We start from the raw sequence: 19,316 nt of genomic DNA, 5'->3' as shown, positions 1-19,316 counted from the left end.
TATTCAAACTTGGCCTGTTGTTTGAATCCTGGCCTGTTCTGCACCAAACAACCCAACATCATTTGAAATCAAGAGGAATTACGGTCTGGATCCATACACACCTCCAACGCCTAGCTGGATTCTACAAGAAACCCATTTTCGGAGTCGGTCCCCAAGCCGTCGTCAACGCAACCAGTTGGCATCTTCCGTGCTCCGAAAAGATAAAACCCAGGATAAAACTAACCGGAGTTAGCCTCCTGGGGGAATGCAGAGGTCGGATGTATAATTGGTAAGGAAGGATCGGGTTGGTTCTCAACACACACACACACACACACACTTTCCCCTGCAGTTCAATTCATTCCTTTATTCCAAAAGCTGTTTTAAAACTGTGTTTCTCAACCTTGGCAAACTTTACAATAAGCGGACTTTTAATTCCCAGAATTCTGCGCTGTGCCGGCTGGGGAATTCTGGGAGTTGAAGTCCACCTAACTTCCACTGAGAAATATTACTTTCATCGTCTTTTAACGGCCCCATAATCCCTTGCGGGGTGGAGTTTCGGCAACTGAATGGAGCTAGCGGAGTGTTTCGACTGGCCAGATGCTCTTCCTGTTGCCAGAGCGGAGTTCTATTCAGTAGATATATTCTCAGTGTATCTAGAGAGAGAAATATCTGCCTCTACCTCGGATCAAACTCATAAGCTTCTGGATTGTGAGGCCAGAGCTCCGCCTCTAGGCCACTACGCACCACTCAAATATTATTTTCGTGTCGCTTCAAATATGGCGTTAAACGTTGCTCGATTCTCAACCCACAAGAAACCCTTCACAGGCTTCGCCCCCCCCCCCAAAAAAGTCACAACCCGCAACTTCAAAACAACCTCCAATCCTGGGGTACAGACGCTCAAAGGGAGCACCTTTAATCATAAGGAGGAGAAAACGGATTCGGGGGTTCGTACAAGGGACGAAAGAGACTCGTGTCCCGTTCGTACGATGCATTTCCAGCAGCCGCGAGGGCTCACCATGACGGCAACGGGCGGAAGTTCCCAGCCGGGAAGCCAGTTCGAATTGAATGATTTCAAAACCGCCAGAGATGAAGGATCAGGGAGGGGGAGGTCACCCCCCTAAATGTTGCGGGTTTTCCCAAGGCCAGAGGGAGACACCTCCCCCTGGAAGCGACACCGGTCCGTGGGAGGGGGGGGAAGTGCCGCTGAAAGAGGGAGGGGGATTCCGAACGAGGGGGAGGCAACGCTTACATTGCTCCTCCCCGCGGCAAAGTAAAAGTCTGGATCCGTCCCGCTCCACTTCGCCCGAAACCGACACTAAATCGATTCGATCTGCTTTCTCACTTTCTCCAAGGCTTTTCCGTCAAGCACCCGCTGGCGACAAACCACCAGAAGGGCGAAGACGGCCGCGGCTCCCAGCATGGCGCCTTCAAACCTCCAGAAAGTCCGGGTCTCCATTTCCAAAGAGCGGCAACTGCGGGGAGAAAAGGGCCGCGGTCACAGCAGCTCCGCCAAGGGGGAGGAAACCCGGAGCAAGGGGGTTGGACTAGAGGACCTCAGGGGTCCCTGCCGAGCCAAGGATGCCAAGATAGAGGGAATCTTGGCTCCGGACTGCTGATGAGATATGAATCACAGCCATGGGGAGGCATCTTGTGTATTGGGGGGGGGGGGGAGAGAACCCCAACAATCCACCTACTTGTAAATTAATTGTCAGACAGTAGAGGTGTCTAAGAGAGGTGGACTTCAACTCCCAGAATTCCCCATTTAAGAGGGGTGGACTTCAACTCCTAGAATCCCCCAACCAGCAGGCTTTAAGATGGGTGGACTTCAACTCCCAGAATCCCCCAACCAGCATGCTTAAAGAGGGATGGACTTCAACTCCCAGAATCCCCCAACCAGCATGCTTAAAGAGGGATGGACTTCAACTCCCAGAATCCCCCAACCAGCATGCTTAAAGTGGGATGGACTTCAACTCCCAGAATCCCCCAACCAGCATGCTTAAAGAGGGATGGACTTCAACTCCCAGAATCCCCCAACCAGCATGCTTAAAGAGGGATGGACTTCAACTCCCAGAATCCCCCATTTAAGAGGGGTGGACTTCAACTCCCAGAATCCCCCAACCAGCATGCTTAAAGTGGGATGGACTTCAACTCCCAGAATCCTCCATTTAAAAGGGATGGACTTCAACTCCCAGAATCCCCCATTTAAGAAGGGTGGACTTCAATTCCCAGAATCCCACATCTAACCTACTTTAAGAGAGGTAGACTTCAACTCCCAGAATCCCCCATTTAATAGGGATGGACTTCAACTCCCAGAATCCCCCAACCAGCATGCTTAAAGTGGGATGGACTTCAACTCCCAGAATCCCCCCCCCCCAGCTAGCACGCTTTAAAACATAGACGGATGGCTGGGGAATTCTGGGAGTTGAAGTCCACCTCTCTTAAAGACAATTGCCAAGGTCGAGAAATGGATCCCAAAGGGATCACCCACCTCTTGAATTCGCCCGTCTTGGAGACCTCGCAGTTGATTTGCTCGACAAAACCCGTGACGCTGCATTCCGACATAGTTTTCTACAAGCGAGAAGACACGGCGGTGTAAAGAGCGAGGACGGGCAACCAGCAGCCCTCTTCGGCGTTGAGCGTTTTTAATCTAGCGGGGTTTTCGATTCCCGGCATCTCCCGAACCGGGGATGGGAAAAAGTCTTTTAAGTTTGGCGGGCCAAGGAAGCGAGGCGGAATTGGCGTCGCGGTGGATCAAAATGCAATGTTACATCATAAAATAAATTGTTATAATAAAATGAAGTAATAAAAAAGGAGAGAGATTTCGGAACGGCGTTGAAAAGGATCGGAAAAGAATAACTTTTGATTTGATTCGATTATTTTTGGGTTACCTACATCCCACGTTGTAAAAAATAGGCCGTCCTCATCTTACAACCATTTGTTTAGTGACCGAACTTACTGAATGGCACTGAAAAATGCGACTTAGGACCATTTTTCACACTTTATGACGGTTGCGACATCCCCCAAGTTCCCGTAGATCAAAATTTGGACTCATGGCAACCGACTCGTATTTATGACGGTCGCCGTGATCCGGTATGTGTGTGTGTGTGTGTGTGTTTTGCGACGTTCTGATCAGCAAATTCAAGTTGGAAGCCGGATTCATTTAACGACCGTGTTGGTAACTTAACAACTGCAGCGTTTCGTTTAACCACTGTGGCAAGGAACCTGGAGCGAAGCTCACTTAACGAATGACATTTTGGTCTCCATTGTGGTCGTACGTCGAGGACTAACTGCCGTCCCAGGAGGAGGCCCGTTACTTCTCTGTATGGGGTGGATTTCCGTGAATCATGGATTGTCGCAATCCCGAAACGATGACACAATTCAGACACACCAAGAGCCTTCACACTTCTGCCCCTCCGACCCCTACCAAGGTATCCCCCATCCCCAATTTACCCCGAACCCCACTTACAATCTGGAAACTCGTGCAGGGGGAGCACTCCGTCGTAACCACGAAATCCTCCCTCCGCCAACACGGGGTTGTGCCCGTCAGGCTCGCTGCGGGAAAACGGAACGGGACAATGGGGTGAAAATAGCCCCAAACACCCCTTTTTTTGGGGGGGGGAGGTATGCCTGCAGAGAAGGCCATAGGTTCATCGTCACGGCCGTACCCCGGGCCTCCTGGCCGGTGCCGAGTGCGAAATGCTTACCGGGTGCTTTGGCATCATTGTCTGCGATTCCCTCGGCTGACCTTCAAGAGGGCAAAGAGAGAGAAGGGGGGGAGAGGGTCAGCTGCATTGCGAGGAAGAAATGTGGGAGGGGGGGGCAGCCCCAGTCCGGACCCCCGAGGGGGATTAATTGACGTATTCATTAATTCAATTTACGTGGCGAGCCACGCAGAGTTGCTCTGAAGCGACAAATTAAATCTCGCAATATAAATATATATTTCTTTTCAAAAATAAAAAATAAATAAATTAAAATTAAATTAGTGAAAAATAAGGTAAAAACAATTAAAGGTCAAGTTAAAATAATTGAAAGTAAAAGTAAATTAAAATTAAATTAATTAAAATTAAATAAAGTAAAAGTAAAATTAATTAAAAGTAAATAAATTAAAGTAAAAGTAAAATTAATTAAAAGTAAATTAAATAAAGTAAAATTAAAGTAAATTAAAATTACAATACTCCATCATCCCCATATTTTGGCAGGCAACCCCCTTTTTTTTGGCCCCCTAATTTAGCAGCATTAAATATAATTTAAATTTCAAGGGAAGCCTCTGGCAGGTGGGTGGGCTGGACTACCCCACCCATCATCCCCAGCCAGCAAGCAAAGGCGCAGAGAGGGCCTAGAAAGGGGTTCAACACCCCCCTCCTTTGCCCCCCACCCAAGGGTTGTACTACACCTCTCCTCCTCCCCCCCATTGGCCCTGAGCACCATGGGAGTTGTAGTCCAACCCAGGAGCAGCTGTCTGGGGAGCATTGGCCCTCAAGGAAGAGGCCCCCCACCCTCTCTGGTTCTACCCACCCACTCAGCCGCCCACGAGGAGCCCCTTACCGCGAAGGGGCGACCACCAGCCCCAAAAGCGCCCCCAGCGCCAGCCGCCACCTTGGCCCCATCCTCGGCCGGAACTCCCGCCTCACTCGCGCCGTGCATTCTGGGAAAGGGGGGGAGAACGTGAGGCGCTTCTGCGCGCGCGCGCGAGGGGGAGAATCTTGCAAAGGGCTCAGTCCGTTTGGTTGCGACGAGGCACTTCGGGTCTTCGGTTGCAGGCTGGAGAAAGAGGACGGACAATATATTCCTATCTATCTATCTATTCATATCTATCTATCACTATATCTTTATCATCTATCTATCTATCTATCTATCTATCTATCATCTATATCTATCTATCATCTATATCTATCTATCCATCTATCCATCCATCTATCTATCGTTATATATATATATATGCAACAAATATAGTTATATAGGCATTCATATACCATGTGTGTGTGTGTGAATCTGTATACCTCCTTGGTTGTATGCCATAAATAAATATTTGCATTTATTATCTGCCAGATCTATATTTCTGTCTGAGTGTCTATTTCTGATATTTCTATCATCTACTTTATCTCTCCATTCATCCACTATATTTCTATCTGATGCTATCTATTTCTCCATCCATCCATCCTTCTGTCTGTTCATCAAATATCTATCAAACCATCTATTTTATCTGATACTTCTATCACCTGTCTCCCTATATCTATCTATCTATCTATCTATCTATCTATCTATCTATCTATCTATCTAACTATCTATCTCATCTATGCACTATTTTCTATCTGATACATCTGTCTGTCTATCAATCTACCTACCTATCTATCTATTCATCCATCCATGTCTATCTTCTATATCTATCTTTCTATCTTTCTATCCATCCATCTGTCTTATCTTTTATATCTATCTACCTATCTAATCTATCCATCCATCCATCCATATTATCTATCTATCATCTATCCATCTATCATCTATCTATCTATCTATCTATCTATCATCTATCTTATCTGTAGCATGTACTAAAAACTCATCTTCAGAGAGATGGATATAGATATTTTATTATTATTATTATTATTATTATTATTATTATTATTATTATTATTATTATTATTATTATTATTATTATTATTATTATTATTCTGCCTCTATTCCTTTTGTAAGTAACTCAAGGTGTCAAGCATACCATAATAATCCTCCTCCCTCCTATTTTCCCATAACAACAACCCTGCTGGGTGGGTTGGAATACGAGTGGCCTCTCCCTTTCTGTGCAAGGGGTCGGGACAGAAGGACCCTTCCCTGGCTGTTTCTCCCTCCCTTTTGCCTCCCTCCCCTCCCGGAATCCAGAAAATGACTTTTCAACACACCGGATCTTCGGAAAAACTGCAAATATTTAATCGTCTTCGCAGATTTAGAAAAGGCAATTGGTCCCCCAACATATGACTGGTTCTTTCTGGGTGACGGATTCCGGGTTTCCACCCATCCAAAGTGCAGAGAGTCCCAGCAGACAGAAATATATATATATATATACATTTATACTTTTTTTAAAAAGAGAGATTTTTGTTTTCTCCTCCAGCTGAGAGATTCCTAATCTGGTTCTTTCCTATCAGTGTTAAAGGAGCTGCGGAGCTTCAGGGCGTGGCATTTTTCTATTTTAACAACTTTTTAAAGATGGGGGGGGGACTTCCAATTCCCCAGAATTCCCCAGCAAGCAAGTTAAAGTTCGCCGATCTTTAAAGTTGCAAACTTTGACAAACATCACCCCAAAATGTCTGGCGAATGCAGCGATTTGGGGAGGGGGGGTTGGCATCTCCAGTTATGAATACCCCCTCCCCAATTTTTCAACCTCTCCCTCAGCTCTGGGACCCCCCCCTCCCTCCCCAAACTCCCCTTCCTTTTCTGCAAAAAATTAAACTGCCCAAATGGAAAAAGAGAAAGAAGGAGAAGAAATTGTGGAAAGGGTCTCCAAGCCTGTCCAGGGTCCAGCCTGAAATAACTCGGAGTCTCAAGGGAGGGGGGGAGAGGGGAGAACCAGCCCCACCCGAGCAGAATGGCCTTGATAGGAGAGGAGCATTTCCGAAGTGGCTGCCTAGCGGTTAGAGCAAAGAGCACTTGGAGCTGGGTTTTGGCGTGGCTTTCAGTTCCAGAGGTCTCTTGGAGAGCTGAGCCTGGAAGAAGAAGGAAAAGGAGTTGCAGAGTCAGGAGCTGGTTGACCACAGATAGAGTGCAAGAAGGGGAAGGAGGAGGAAGAGGAGGAGAAGAGGGGGGGAAGGAGGGAAGGAGGAGATAAAGAGGAAGGAGGAGAGGTGATGATTATGGAGGAAGGGAAAGAGTGGGAAGAGGAGAAAAAAGAAGAGGAAGAAGAAAATGATGCAGGTGATGGAGGAGGAGAAAAAATAGGAGGAGGAAGAGAAGAGGGAAGAGGAGGAAGGGGAAAGAAGAAAGAGTGAAGAGGAAAAAGAAGGAAGGAGGAAAGAAAAACAAAACAAAACAAAAAGAAAGAAAAACAAAGAAAGAAAGAGAAGTGGGAAGAGGAGGAGGAAGAAGAAAATGGTGGAGGTTATGGAGGAGAAGAATGGAGGAGGAGGAAGAAAAGGAGAAGGAGAAAGGAGGAAAAGAGAGGGAAAGGAGGAGGAGGAAGGAGAAAGAGCAGGGGGAGGGGGAGGAGGGAGGGGAGGGATTTGGTCACATTTTACCAGCTGTCCCCCCCCCCCCACTGGGCTCTCACCGATTTCTTGACCGATTTCAGCAGAATGTCACGAGCCAAAGTATTGAACGCCTAAAGGGGAGGAGAAAAAACAAATAAACGAACAGACCGGGATGCCCATAATGTTGGTTTGGGCCATGTACTACTTGGAGAAGCCCCCCACCCTTCCCCAGAAGGCGGAAACCCGGAAGGCCCCCCCCCCCACCAGGGTCCCCAACCCAGCCACCCAAGGCTGCCTCGTCTCTTGCAGTCCAGAGGCGATGGCCAGAGGGGTGGGGTGGGCTGGAAGCCCAAAGAGGGCCCTTGTGCGTCTCTGTGTGTTTTGGGTGGGGGAGGGTCCCCAGGCCAAGCAGACCCCCTCACCTCCTCCACGTTCAAGCTGGACTTAGCGCTGGTCTCGAAGAACCTGATCCCGTGCTCCCTGCACAGCTGCCGGGAAGGAAGATGACGAGTCAAAGCCAACGGCCATCCTAAAAGACCGCCAGTCCCCACCCACCCACTCCCCTGCAATTCCTGCCCCCCCCCAATATACCTTCTCGGCTTGGTCCCTGGAGACTTTGCGCTTCATCTCCATGTCACACTTGTTCCCCAGCAGGAGGCGCTCCACGCCGGCTGAGGCATTCTGGGAAAAGGGAAGGAAAGGAAACGAAAGGGAAGGGAAGGGAAGGAAGGAAAAGAGAGAAGGAAGGAAGGAAAAGATGAAGAGAGGGAATGATGGATGGAAGGAAGGAAAAGAGGGAGGGAGGGAGGGAATGATGGAAGGGAGGGAGGAAAAGAGAGAAGGAAGGAAGGAAAAGATGGAGGGAGGGAATGATGGAAGGGAGGGAGGAAAAGAGAGAAGAAAGGAAGGAAAAGATGGAGGGAGGGAATGATGGAAGGAAAGGAGGAAGGAAGGAAAAGATGGAGGGAGGGAAGGAAAGGAAGGAAGGATAGAAGGAAGAAAAGGAAGGAAGGAATGATGGAAGGGAGGAAGGAAGGAAGGGAAGGAAGGGAGGGAAGGAGGAAGTACCATTTAGTCTGGATCCGAGAAATGGATATCCTTCTCTCTTTTGGGATATTTTCACCACCACCCGTAAATCAAACAACCAACCTACTTCGGTAAATATTGACTAAGTTATTCCCTTCCCATAGCTGGCCGTCCGGCGTACAGGACGAAGGTTGTGTGCAGTTAAAAGACTCGCACCAAATGAAGGCAAAATAACCAAGAATGAAACGGGCAAAATCATTCAAAAAACAATTTAAACGCCCTAATTACAAACCATAAAAACCGTGGCGAAAAGAAAAAATAATAATCCATGTCCTCCTATAGCCACTAGAGGGCAGACGTTTCTCTCTCTCGCTCTCTCTTTGGTCTAATTTCCCTCCCTTTTCAGAGGCTGTTCTACGTTTCCGCCACCAGAGGGCAGCGTTGGCCATCGTTGGCTTGTCCTTGTCATCCCGGATCTCAAGCAAGGTGGATGGATGGGGAAACAGGATGGGGAAAGGTCGGGGGGGGGGGGGGAATTCTATGGGGCGAAAGTTGGAGGGGGGGCGTCCCATTGGCTGCAGAGAGTCTCTTCCCCCCCCTAAAGCCCGTTTCGTACCGACCTCTTTGATGCTCTTCATCCAATTTTGAATGTTCTCGAAGGATTTGTCATCCGTGATGTCGTAGACCAGAATAATTCCCTGGGGAAGAATGGAGGGATCCGTGGGGAGGGGGGGTCATCAGAGACTCACTTCCCGGGTCTTTGGGCCTCCCCCCCCTTTCCTGCTCCTTGATGGGACCTCCCTCCCCTCCCTTCTTCCTCTCCTGCCGTTCCTCTTAGATCCTCCGCCTTTTTCGCCCAGGATACGTTGGACGATAAAGTGATGGGATTTTTTTATTTTAATCCGTCTAATAAGAGCAAATCTTATATTTGGAAGAAATCCCGGGATGGGTCCCCTGTTACGCGCCTGGCAAAAGGTGGCAACGCAGGGAACCCAATGTAGAATAGTATAACAGAGCTGGAGGGGGCTTTGGAGACCCTCTAGTCCAACCCCCTGCTGACAGGAAGGAAGGAAAGAGCGAAGGAAGGAAGAAAAGGGGGAGGAAGGGAAGAAGGAAGGAAAGAAGGATAGCAGAATAACAGAGTTGGAAGGGACCTTGGAGGTCTTCTAGATGAACCCCCTGCTCAGGAAGGAAGGAAGGAAGGAAAGATAGCAGAGTAACAGTTGGAAGAGACCTTGGAGGCCTTCTAGACCAACCCCCTGCTCAGGAAGGAAAGAAGGAAGGAAGGAAGGAAGGAAGGAAGGAAGGAAGGAAGGAAGGAAGGAAGGAAGGAAGGATAGCAGAATAACAGTTGGAAGGGACCTTGGAGGCCTTCTAGACCAACCCCCTGCTCAGGAAGGAAAGAAGGAAGGAAGGAAGGAAGGAAGGAAGGAAGGAAGGAAGGAAGGAAGGAAGGAAGGATGGATAGCAGAATAACAGTTGGAAGGGACCTTGGAGGTCTTCTAGACCAACCCCAGCTCAGGAAAGAAAGAAAGAAGGAAGGAAGGAAGGAAGGAAGGAAGGAAGGAAGGAAGGAAGGAAGGAAGGATAGCAGAATAACAGAGTTGGAAGGGACCTTGGAGGTCTTCTAGACCAACCCCAGCTCAGGAAAGAAAGAAAGAAGGAAGGAAGGAAGGAAGGAAGGAAGGAAGGAAGGAAGGAAGGAAGGAAGGAAGGAAGGAAGGATGGATAGCAGAATAACAGTTGGAAGGGACCTTGGAGGTCTTCTAGACCAACCCCAGCTCAGGAAAGAAAGAAAGAAGGAAGGAAGGAAGGAAGGAAGGAAGGAAGGAAGGAAGGAAGGAAGGAAGGAAGGAAGGATAGCAGAATAACAGAGTTGGAAGGGACCTTGGAGGTCTTCTAGACCAACCCTCTGCTTAGGCAATTTCAGACAATTGTCTGAATTGATTTATTTTAATTGTAGGGAAACACATCTGGATCTGGGTTGTTTTTTCCCTTCTGGGGCTCCCCAAAATCTCTCAGGTGCCCCTCATTTGGGATGGTACCCCTCACCCTTCCAAGTGGGGGGGGGGGTCCCCAAGGGATGGCAGCCCCCTTACCATGGCTCCTCGGTAGTAGGCGGTGGTGATGGTCTTGAACCTTTCCTGGCCAGCTGTGTCCCTGCAATGAACGATGGTCTTTTTAAAAAAAAAAATCAGTTCCCCTCGTCACTAAAACAGTCACTTCCCCCAGATCCTCGCACTTACGATGGCGGGATGACCTGATCGCCCTCCGCGCCCACTTCCTAACGAGCAAAATCGACGGGGGAGAAGCCCGATTCGATTTCGCGACCCGAGGATTCCCTTAAGAACGGCAGCGAGAGGCTTAAACGCCGTCATCAAATTGGAGACGACTCGCTTAACGGCTGCCTTGCTCGCCGACGGAAATTCTACTCCCCGATTCCCAGCGTAAGTAAATCAAGGACGAGTTTGAGTGCAAATTTGGCAAATCGCAGAATCGCTGCCTCTCCCCCCCCCATCGGAACTTTGATAGGTTTGAGTCTAACCCCCATCATGCACAGCTAACTCCCTAACCCATGTGCCTCCCCCAGCCCCTTCTGCTTGGAGGGGACTCCTGTAATTAAACCACTCCCCTGTTTTCATCCAGCTGCAGATCTTCCCCAAAATAATATTTTTCTTCTTCTTTTTTTCCTCCTTCCTCTCTTTTACAAACATTTTTACGGATTTTTGCAGCTGTCACTAAGAGTCCTGCTTCCCCCCCTCTTTTGACTCCGTATTCCATAATCCACCTTCCTTCTCCACAATTCACCCTCCCCCCCCCCCCACACACACACAGAGAAAATCTGCACGTTCTCAGAAGCACTCACCAAACTTGCAACTTAATCCTTTTACCCTCCACTTCCACCGTCCGGATTTTGAAATCGATGCCTGCAGGGGGGAAAATAACCCGGAATTTGTCCTTACTCACAGTTTCCACCAGGTTTACTTTGCCGGCAATCAAATTCCTATTCAATTTGGGTTCCCCAATCCTTTTTTTGGGGGGTGGGAGAGGTTAGTAGGGACTCATTTCTCAGCCTATGGATTGAACTTCGACCTTGGGGGGTTCAGAGCCCCGAGAGGTCCCTCCTCAAGCTTCACCAAACTCGGCCAAGATTCTAGTCCTCGTGGAGTTTGGATTACCCCCCCCCCAAAAAAAGGAACCAAAATTGGGACATTTCTTTTGGCCTTTTCTTCCCTGGTCTTAATTGCTTCTGGGGGGGGGGAGGGTCTGTAGCATTTCCCACTCACCCCCAGCCTCTCTTGGGACCCCGAGAACGGATGAGCCACTCCCCAAAAGTCTCAATTTGCCCCCCAAAAAATCAACTTCTCATCACCCCAATCATTGTAAAGATTGGATGGGGGGGACGACCGCGGATCGGCCCCCAACTCCCTTCCCAGCAGGGTTCTCCCCCTTTTCCTGATCCCCATCATCCACAGCCCCAAGGGTGGGATGGGGGATGTACAGGGGGTCGATTTTGGGGGTGGGAAGACCCTCCCCCCTCCAGATGTGACGGAGTGGAGAAGAACTCCCAGGAGTTTCTCCCTGCCATCCTGCTCTTCTTTGGGTTGGGGGCCAAAGGGGTCAGGGGTCAGGGCAGGGGTGGGGGGTCTCGGCGGAAGCCCCCTCCTCACCGATGGTGCTGATGTAGGTGCCGCTGAAGCTGTCCTCCGAGAAGCGGATGATTAGGCACGTCTTCCCCACCCCGCTGTCCCCGATCAGGAGGAGTTTGAAAAGGTGGTCGTAAGATTTGGCCATTTTGGGGAGGGGGGCTCAGGCCCTCTCCTCCCTGCCGGGGGCGGGTGGCCCACCCTGGAAAGAAAAGAAGGGGAAAAAATAAAGAAAGAAAGAAAGCGGAGACTCCAGCTGGGAAGAAACTTTGGAGGAGGAGGGGCTGTACTTCTCCTCTCCCCTCCTCTTCCTCCTCTTCCTCCTCCTCCACCAAGGACGCCCAAACCCCTCCCTCCCCCCTCCCCAAAATGGGCATGGAAGCAGCCCCCCCCCTCTCCCTCTCCAAGGCAGACTTGACTCAGAAGGGGAGGAGATCCCTCTGCTGGGAATTCATTCATTTCCTTCCCAAAGGAGGGGGAAGTTGGAGAGATAAGAGGGCCTCTGAGCATGGGCAGAGGGCCTTCCTCTGGCAGAGGGAGGGAGGGAGGGGGGAGATGGAAGAGGCAACCTTGCGCAAAAAGCATCCTTTCCCCCCCCCCCATCCTTCTTTTGCAACGGAGGACTAAAAAAATGCAAAATTTCAGGGGAGTTTTTTTTTTTAAAGGAGGGTTTCTATTGCTTTCTCTTTGGGGATTGATCAATGTTATTGATTAATATTGTTTATTTCAATGATGATTATTTTATTTGGAAGGCTTCTAATGTCGTCTCCGCTGGCCGGGGGGGGGGGGGGAAACACCCTTCTGGATGTTGTGCTTTGAGATAAGGGGGAAAAAACGAAAGTTGGATGTTGGGTTTTGCTGATAAGATTTGTTGTTACGTTGCTATTATTATTATGATGATAATGATGATTATGATTATTATCATCATTATGATTATGATTATTAATATTATGCAAAAGCCATAAATTGAAGCTTGTCGTGTTTATTATTTCCCACTGGGCTGAAAAGAGTTTGAAGTCAATGCTTTTTTTTTTCTTTTTCCCTTAAATTCTCTCTCTCTCTCTCTCTCTCTCTCTCTCTCTTTCCCTTTTTTCTTCCCTCAGTTTCCCATCCTTTCCATTCTTTTCTCTTTTAGAGTCTGGATAAATGAATAACAACAACAATAACAACAATAACAAAAATAATAATAGAAATCCCCTTGCAAAACATGCAAAGATTTGGCTTCCTTGATTCAATTTTGTGGGCGTTAATGTTCCATGACTTGGGGTAAAAATAAGCCATGCATTTCTTGCCAATGGGGCATTGTGTGTGTGTGTGTGTGCGTGCGTGTGTGTTTTATCTGGGTGTATGTTTCTGTGTAATGGGGGAGCACCAGAAGAATAGACCTCTTCCATGAGGACTAGAGCCTTAGTAAGCCTTCAAGAGCAAGGGGAGAGCTGAGGAACACAATGGGACATGTGTGTGTGTGTTTTATGTGTGTGTGTTGTGTGTATCTGTGTGTTGGGGGAGCACCACAAGAATAAACCAATTCCATGAGGACTAGAGCCTTAGTAAGCCTTCAGAGCAAGGGAAGAGCAGAGTAGGATAACAGGGTGTTGTGTGTGTGTTGTGTGTGTGTGTGTGTTGGGGGAGCCCCAGAAGAAAAAGCCTCTTCCTCAGAGCAGCCTACCCTGCAGGGCTGTGAGGAGGACAAGGGCGTGGGGGGAGGGGAGCCTTTGTCCTGAGAGGCTCCGTCTCAAAATGGCGCCCCAAAAAAGGGGGCGTCGTCGTCGTAATATATGCCCTTCCCAAGATGGCGCCCTTCCCTCAGCCCCTTCCTTCTCTTCGACCTCCCCAAGGTGGCTCCTCTCTTGACCCCGCCCACCCCGGGACTTCCGCCCGTGCGAGGAAACCCCGCAGCGGATATAGCGCTCCCTCCTTCCGGCCGGCCTCCTTTTCGTCCGCAGCTGCCTCCACGCGAAGATGCCGGTGCGTCTCTCTCCGGCCGCCGCCCCCCACCGCCACCCTCCCGCCCTCCTCCCCTGGCGCGGGGGGAACTCGGGGAGGGTCCCCTGCGGGGCCTTCTCCCACCCGGGGACCCCGCTGGCTCCGGCCACGCTGCCCAGGCGGCTCAAGATGGCGGCGGGGAAGGCGGTTGGCGGTGGGGGGGGAGGGGGGAATGGCGCCTAGAAAAGGTGGGGGGGTCTCTCACCTATTATTATCATTATAATTATTGTTATTATTGTTATTTTCCTTCCCTCTCAGCTCGCGAAGGACCTCCTGCACCCCTCCCCCGAGGAGGAGAAGCGGAAGCACAAGAAGAAGCGCCTGGTGCAGAGCCCAAACTCCTACTTCATGGACGTCAAGTGCCCCGGTGAGACACGAGGGGGGGAAGGGGGGAGGGAGAGAAGGGGCCCTCCGAGGTCATCCAGCCAGGCCCGCCCCCACTCTGCACCAGAAGGACGCCAGAGTTGGAAGGGGGGGCCTCCGAGGTCATCCAGCCGAGCCTCCCGCTCCGAAGAAGAGTTGGAAGGGGACCTCCGAGGCCGCCTAGTCGAGCCCCCTGCTGAGAAGACGGGAGAAGACTTGGAAGGGACCCCGAGGATCATCTAGCCTGTATATCTGCAGTTGCGGGGGATCTAGGAGGTCATCCAGCCGAGCCCCCTTGCTCGGAAGACACAATAACTAAGGGTTAATCTACTCTGGCCCCCAGCCCGGAAGACGGAATAACTAGAAGGCTCTTCAGCGAAAAACCTCCTGCTCAGAAGACGGAAAGTGAATTGGAAGGGACGTTGAAGGTCCTCTAGTCTGTCCCCCTCCTGAAAAAGAATAACCGAGTAGGAAGGGACCTTGGCAGTCATCTAGTCCAGCCCCCCTGCCCAAGCAAGGAGACCCCCTGTATACAATGAACAAATACTTCTCCAATCTTGGCCTCCAGCAATGGAGCAAAATCCACAATAAACTTGGTGGCTGGAGCTGCTGGTTGGCATTATTGGGGGGGGGGGGTGTTTGTGCAGGGGGTACCAAGCACTGGGCCAAACCATCTTGGGAGGGGGGGCTGCAGAAAAACAATAAAGTGCCTCCCTGTTGCCAGTGGGATCTTTGCAACAGCCGTTGCATCAAACGGGGCATGCAATGCAAGGGAAGCATCCAGACTGACCCCCCGTCTTCTCCGTGGGAACCGGGCAAGGGGCCCTTTTGGCATGGCTGGACTGACCCACGCGCCATCTGGAGCGGTGGGCGAGCCTAAAAACGTTCCTATTATTGACGTGGCCGCTGGCTCCTTGCAGGGCCGTGCGGTAGGATCCCTGGAGTAGTTCAGACCTACTGATGGTGATGTTGCTAGCACAAAGATCATTTGTGGCTGCAACAGCAAAAAAAACATAAAACAAAAACATTCTTCACGCACTTAAATATTTGCTTTGCTTTCCCCGCTCCAGGTTGCTACAAAATCACCACGGTTTTCAGTCACGCCCAGACAGTTGTGTTGTGCGTCGGCTGCTCGACTGTGCTGTGCCAGCCGACTGGTGGAAAGGCGAGGTTGACAGAAGGTAAGCGGGAATCCTGCCCCTTCCCGTGTCCGTCAATGTCAGAATTAACGGGGGGGGGGGGGGGGAGAAAATTGTAGCCAGATTCCGAGATGAGTTTGTTGTGGGTTTGTTCAGATTTTGTAGAGTGTCATCTTTCAAGCTTTAGGGGAGGGGTGCATTGGCCTAGAACTCTGGCCTCACAATCTGGAGGTTTGAGAGTTCGATCCCAGGTAGAGGCAGATGTTTCTCTCTCTCTCTCTCTCTCTCTCTCTCTCTCTCTCTGGGCATATTGGGAATATATCTGCTGAACTAAACTCCGCTCTGGCAACAAGAAGGGCATTGGGCCAGTAAAAAAAAAAAAACTCAGCTAGCTGCATTCATTTGCTCCACTCTGCGAGAGTTTATGGGGTCATTAAAACTGATGATATTTCAATCTTTAGGGATTGGGGGGGGGGGGCAGGAACGACGGTGTGTGTTTTAACAACATTAAATGCAGAGCGATGGTTGAAAGCCGTTTCTTCCTGGCGTGAAGGCTGTTTTTTTATGGATGAGTTCATAAAATGGATCAAAAATGGCTGCTTTTCTCCCCCCCCCCCCCTCCAGAAAGAAAATAAACAGGACAATCCTGGTTAAACGTAGCCAGTTTCTTGATCTTAGCAGCTCACCTTTTCCCCCCATGTTTTTCTCTCCTTGCAGGATGTTCTTTCCGGCGAAAGCAACATTAAACAGTGGACACTTGGCACGGGATGGGTTTGGGACGATGGGGACGGTTGCCGGTTGCGACCCCGGGTGTTTCTCTGGGGCACCGATGGAAGTATATTATGCAACGGAGTTGTAGGGGGTGTGTGTGTGTGTGTAGTTAACTTTGGAGGGTTTGAGTTGCTACCAACGGTGGCTGTGGGATGAGGATGGACACACACACACACAAAACATCCTTCCCCCTTTGTGGCTCTGGCACCGTCCTTGTAGCCTTACCCATTTCATTCAATAAACTTTGGATATAAAGACAGTTTTTGTTGCTTTTGTGGGTCGAGTGGTGGTGTTGGTCTGAATTGAGCTCCCTGCGGGATTCAATCAATGTGGTTTAAAAGGAGAGGATTTAACAGCTGCTACCCCACGGAAAGTGGCTTCACGGAGGAAGTCCGGCGAGTGGTGTGGACTTTCCCCCTTTAAGGACGACACTTGGCCACGCATACATATATATATTTTTTTAGCAAGTTTTACTCTCTTTCCCCCACGTTCTCCCAGAAGTCATCTTCGCACGCTCCAGAGCCAGGCCTGAGTCCTGTTCCTTAGGCTGGAAGGATGGTGCTGGGCAGTCAGGGGAGGGTAGAGGTAGCCTAGGTAGAAAAGGGGGGATAGGGGGCTTGAGAAATGACCCCTTCCCTAAAAAAAGCTTATTCTGCAAAAAAAGGGAAACAGCAAGCACTCAACTCCCCCGCCCCGTTTAAAACTTTCCGTAAACGTTTTTAGAAAAGCTTTTGGAAGCCGTGAATTTTCCGGACGGAGGATCCCAGGATCTTAAAAATTCCCCAGAGGAGAACTGGGATTATAGCCTTGACCGGTTGTGTAAACTCACCGTCCTGCGTTGAGGCCGACGGGATGTAGACCACTGGGACCGTCTGAACTCTGTTCAGGAAGGCGTTGTAAACTGCGGGGAGAGGAGGAGGAGGAGGCTGGTTGGAAACGACTTTGGGGGGGGGGGAATGCAGGCGGTGCTTGATTTACGACCGTTTAGTGACCATAAGTAGTTACCAAGGGCGCCAAGAAAAGTGGGACTTGGGACCGTTGCATCGTCCCCAGGGGGTCACGGGATTGAAAATTCAGACACATGGTCACTGACTTGTATTTATGACGGTCGCAAGAGTCCCCGGGGTCACACGATCCCCTTTTGGAAGCCTTCCGCCAAGCAAAGTCAACAGGGAGGGGGGATTCACTCAACAATCATGGCAAGGAAGGTCATAAAACGGGACAAAACTCACAAATGTCTCACTTAGCAACATGAATTTTGGGCTCGGTTGATAAGTACCAACACGGCAGGTTTTTAAAGAAAAGATTGGGACGGTTTTGTCCGAAAGGGTCTGGGGTCTTCTGCTTGAGCAGCGGGGTTGGACTAGAAGGCCTCCCGAGGTCCCCTCCTAGCTCTGCAATTCTACAAAACGGGGGTTAAGTTTGTGCCATTAATGAGGCTCAAGTGTGCCGGGACTTAACTGAGAAAGATGACCATGGTGGATGCCAGGACGGCGAAGATGGTGAAGAGGAGGACCTGGTAGGACCCCACCAGCTGCCGGACAAGACTGGCCTCGGCGCACAGATCTGGCCATGTGGACAAAGGTTTGGATGGCCTTTTAGGCGCCCAAGAATCGAGCCAAGCTTTTGCCAGGCAGAAGGACACCCTCCCCTCCCCCTTAACCATGTTCTTCCCCCTGAGCTCACCAAAGCTAAGATGATGCTCCTGCTCGGGACGCACCAGGACAGCCGCTCGCTGGCCGGTGAGGCCGCAGGAGAGGTTGACGAAGACGGGTGCTGCCCTCCGGTGGAGGGAGGTGAGGTTGACCACGCGGACGGGGAAGAGGACAAGCCCGGGCATGTCCGGGAGGAGGAGGGGAGGATCCACTTGCACCACGGGAGAAGTGGGATGGGCCTTTGGCAGGGCGGGAGGAAAAAAAAAACGAGGTTTTTTGTGGGGTGGAAAGTTCCAGAAAAAGAAACCGCAACCACCTTTAAAGAGAAGAAATCCACCAAATTTGGGTTCCCGACAGGAGCGAAATCCTAAATCCGGAGGTCTTCAAACTTGGCAACTTTTAAGACTGTTGGGCTTCAACTCCCAGCGTCTTAAGCCGCTGAGCCACCGCGTCCCGGGTACCTATTTCTCTACTCGCATTTGCATGTTTTCGAACGGCTAGGTTGGCAGAAGCTGGGACGAGTCACGGGAGCTCACTCCGTTAGGCGGCACCAGGGATTCAAACCGCCACATTTGGGGGGTTTGTCACTTTTTCAACTCACCTCGATGGTGTCCGTCACTCTCCTGGCCCCCAAGACCAAGATTTCGCTGGTCATCTGGGAGCTGCTCAGGACAATTTCGCTCTGGTTGAGGAAGAAGGCGGGGAAAAAGGGGAGAGACACCCATTGGGTTTCCTGGGTCTCCTCGCTGCGGATAGCGGCCGAGACGTCCACGAAGCCCTCGGTGGTGCTGAGGGCCAGCAGATCCTCTTCAGGGTGGGCTTTCACCGTCACCAGGCAAGCGTACAGCCCTGGAGGGGAGCCAGAAAGAAAGAGAGAGAGGTGAAAACGGGCCTTCCGAACGCCTGGATTCCAGCTGTGGTCCAGAAAGGAAGCCACTCGGGACGAGGCACAGCTCAGGATTAGGAAGTGGACGGCTGGTGGCCAAAATCTAAACTTTCCTAAACTCCCGAAAGAAAATTAGGCCACCTTAAGCTCCAGAAAGGAAAGGAAGTTCCCCTACTACAATAGAGGAGAAAGGGTTCTCTTGATTTACAACAGGGGTCCCCAACCCTTGGGACCTCAGGGGCCACTACATTCATAATTGTAAATCCCGCAGGCCACTAATATAATCTGCCTAATGACCGGCTGGGGGGGGCGTGGCTAGGTGGGCGTGACTGGATGGGCGTGGTCACTCATGTCGAGGGGCACCTCGCTGGACTCTACTCGCCCCTCCTCGGCTGCCCGCCCGCCTTAGGGCCCCGACAGGAAGCCATTGCTGGAGCTAAGCAGTTGCCAGGAGAAAGAGTTGGCAAAAGAGCTCCGTTCAAATTGGATCTAACCGAGGAGGAGGCTCAGCAGAAGCACCTCACTGAGGACTAGGAGCATGGGCTTTCCAAGCAGAGGGAAGACCTGCAGGCGTGCAAGGCCAGGTGCCTGGAGGCTCAGTGGGCTGAGATGGTCAGCCAGTTCCAGGCCATGATGCCGCCCCACTGGAACAAGGCCCTCCGGCTCTTCCCCACCAGCGGCGCTTCCCTCCA

At 50.6% G+C, this 19,316-nt stretch overlaps 4 protein-coding genes across 4 annotated transcripts in view; 1 reads left to right on the top strand and 3 right to left on the bottom strand.

Annotated features, from left to right (window-relative positions):
* Window positions 1-842: 842 nt before the first annotated feature.
* JTB (jumping translocation breakpoint) lies at window positions 843-4,657 on the bottom strand. The gene is made up of 5 exons (XM_081968042.1): window positions 4,525-4,657; window positions 3,684-3,724; window positions 3,446-3,531; window positions 2,468-2,547; window positions 843-1,451 (listed from the first exon to the last, which is right to left on the bottom strand). Exons 1-5 carry the CDS (start codon window positions 4,584-4,586, stop codon window positions 1,295-1,297), a joined length of 426 nt encoding a protein of 141 aa, XP_081824168.1. The 5' UTR covers window positions 4,587-4,657; the 3' UTR covers window positions 843-1,294.
* Window positions 4,658-5,876: 1,219 nt separating this feature from the next.
* Window positions 5,877-12,151, bottom strand: RAB13 (RAB13, member RAS oncogene family). The gene is made up of 8 exons (XM_081968041.1): window positions 11,849-12,151; window positions 11,044-11,104; window positions 10,277-10,337; window positions 8,798-8,875; window positions 7,743-7,832; window positions 7,574-7,639; window positions 7,232-7,282; window positions 5,877-6,671 (listed from the first exon to the last, which is right to left on the bottom strand). The coding sequence occupies exons 1-8, from the start codon at window positions 11,970-11,972 to the stop codon at window positions 6,600-6,602; spliced, it is 603 nt and encodes a 200-aa protein (XP_081824167.1). The 5' UTR covers window positions 11,973-12,151; the 3' UTR covers window positions 5,877-6,599.
* Window positions 12,152-13,661: 1,510 nt separating this feature from the next.
* RPS27 (ribosomal protein S27) lies at window positions 13,662-16,342 on the top strand. The gene is made up of 4 exons (XM_081968043.1): window positions 13,662-13,792; window positions 14,069-14,177; window positions 15,244-15,354; window positions 16,030-16,342. The coding sequence occupies exons 1-4, from the start codon at window positions 13,787-13,789 to the stop codon at window positions 16,056-16,058; spliced, it is 255 nt and encodes an 84-aa protein (XP_081824169.1). The 5' UTR covers window positions 13,662-13,786; the 3' UTR covers window positions 16,059-16,342.
* A 190-nt stretch (window positions 16,343-16,532) lies between these two features.
* NUP210L (nucleoporin 210 like) overlaps window positions 16,533-19,316 on the bottom strand; it is a 28,868-nt gene continuing 26,084 nt past the window's right edge. Inside the window, exons 36-40 of the mRNA XM_081968071.1 lie at window positions 18,340-18,587; window positions 17,770-17,977; window positions 17,545-17,649; window positions 16,913-16,984; window positions 16,533-16,673 (exon numbers count right to left, since the gene is read on the bottom strand). Coding sequence (XP_081824197.1) covers window positions 16,585-16,673; window positions 16,913-16,984; window positions 17,545-17,649; window positions 17,770-17,977; window positions 18,340-18,587 — 722 coding nt within the window. The 3' untranslated portion in view covers window positions 16,533-16,584. The remainder of the gene's footprint in view (window positions 16,674-16,912; window positions 16,985-17,544; window positions 17,650-17,769; window positions 17,978-18,339; window positions 18,588-19,316) is intronic.

Source organism: Natrix helvetica (genome assembly GCF_964273705.1).
Source record: "Natrix helvetica genome assembly, chromosome: 16".
Lineage (NCBI taxonomy): Eukaryota > Metazoa > Chordata > Lepidosauria > Squamata > Natricidae > Natrix > Natrix helvetica.
Note: the sequence above shows the minus strand (reverse complement) of the source record. Positions and strands in the feature narration are given on the sequence as shown.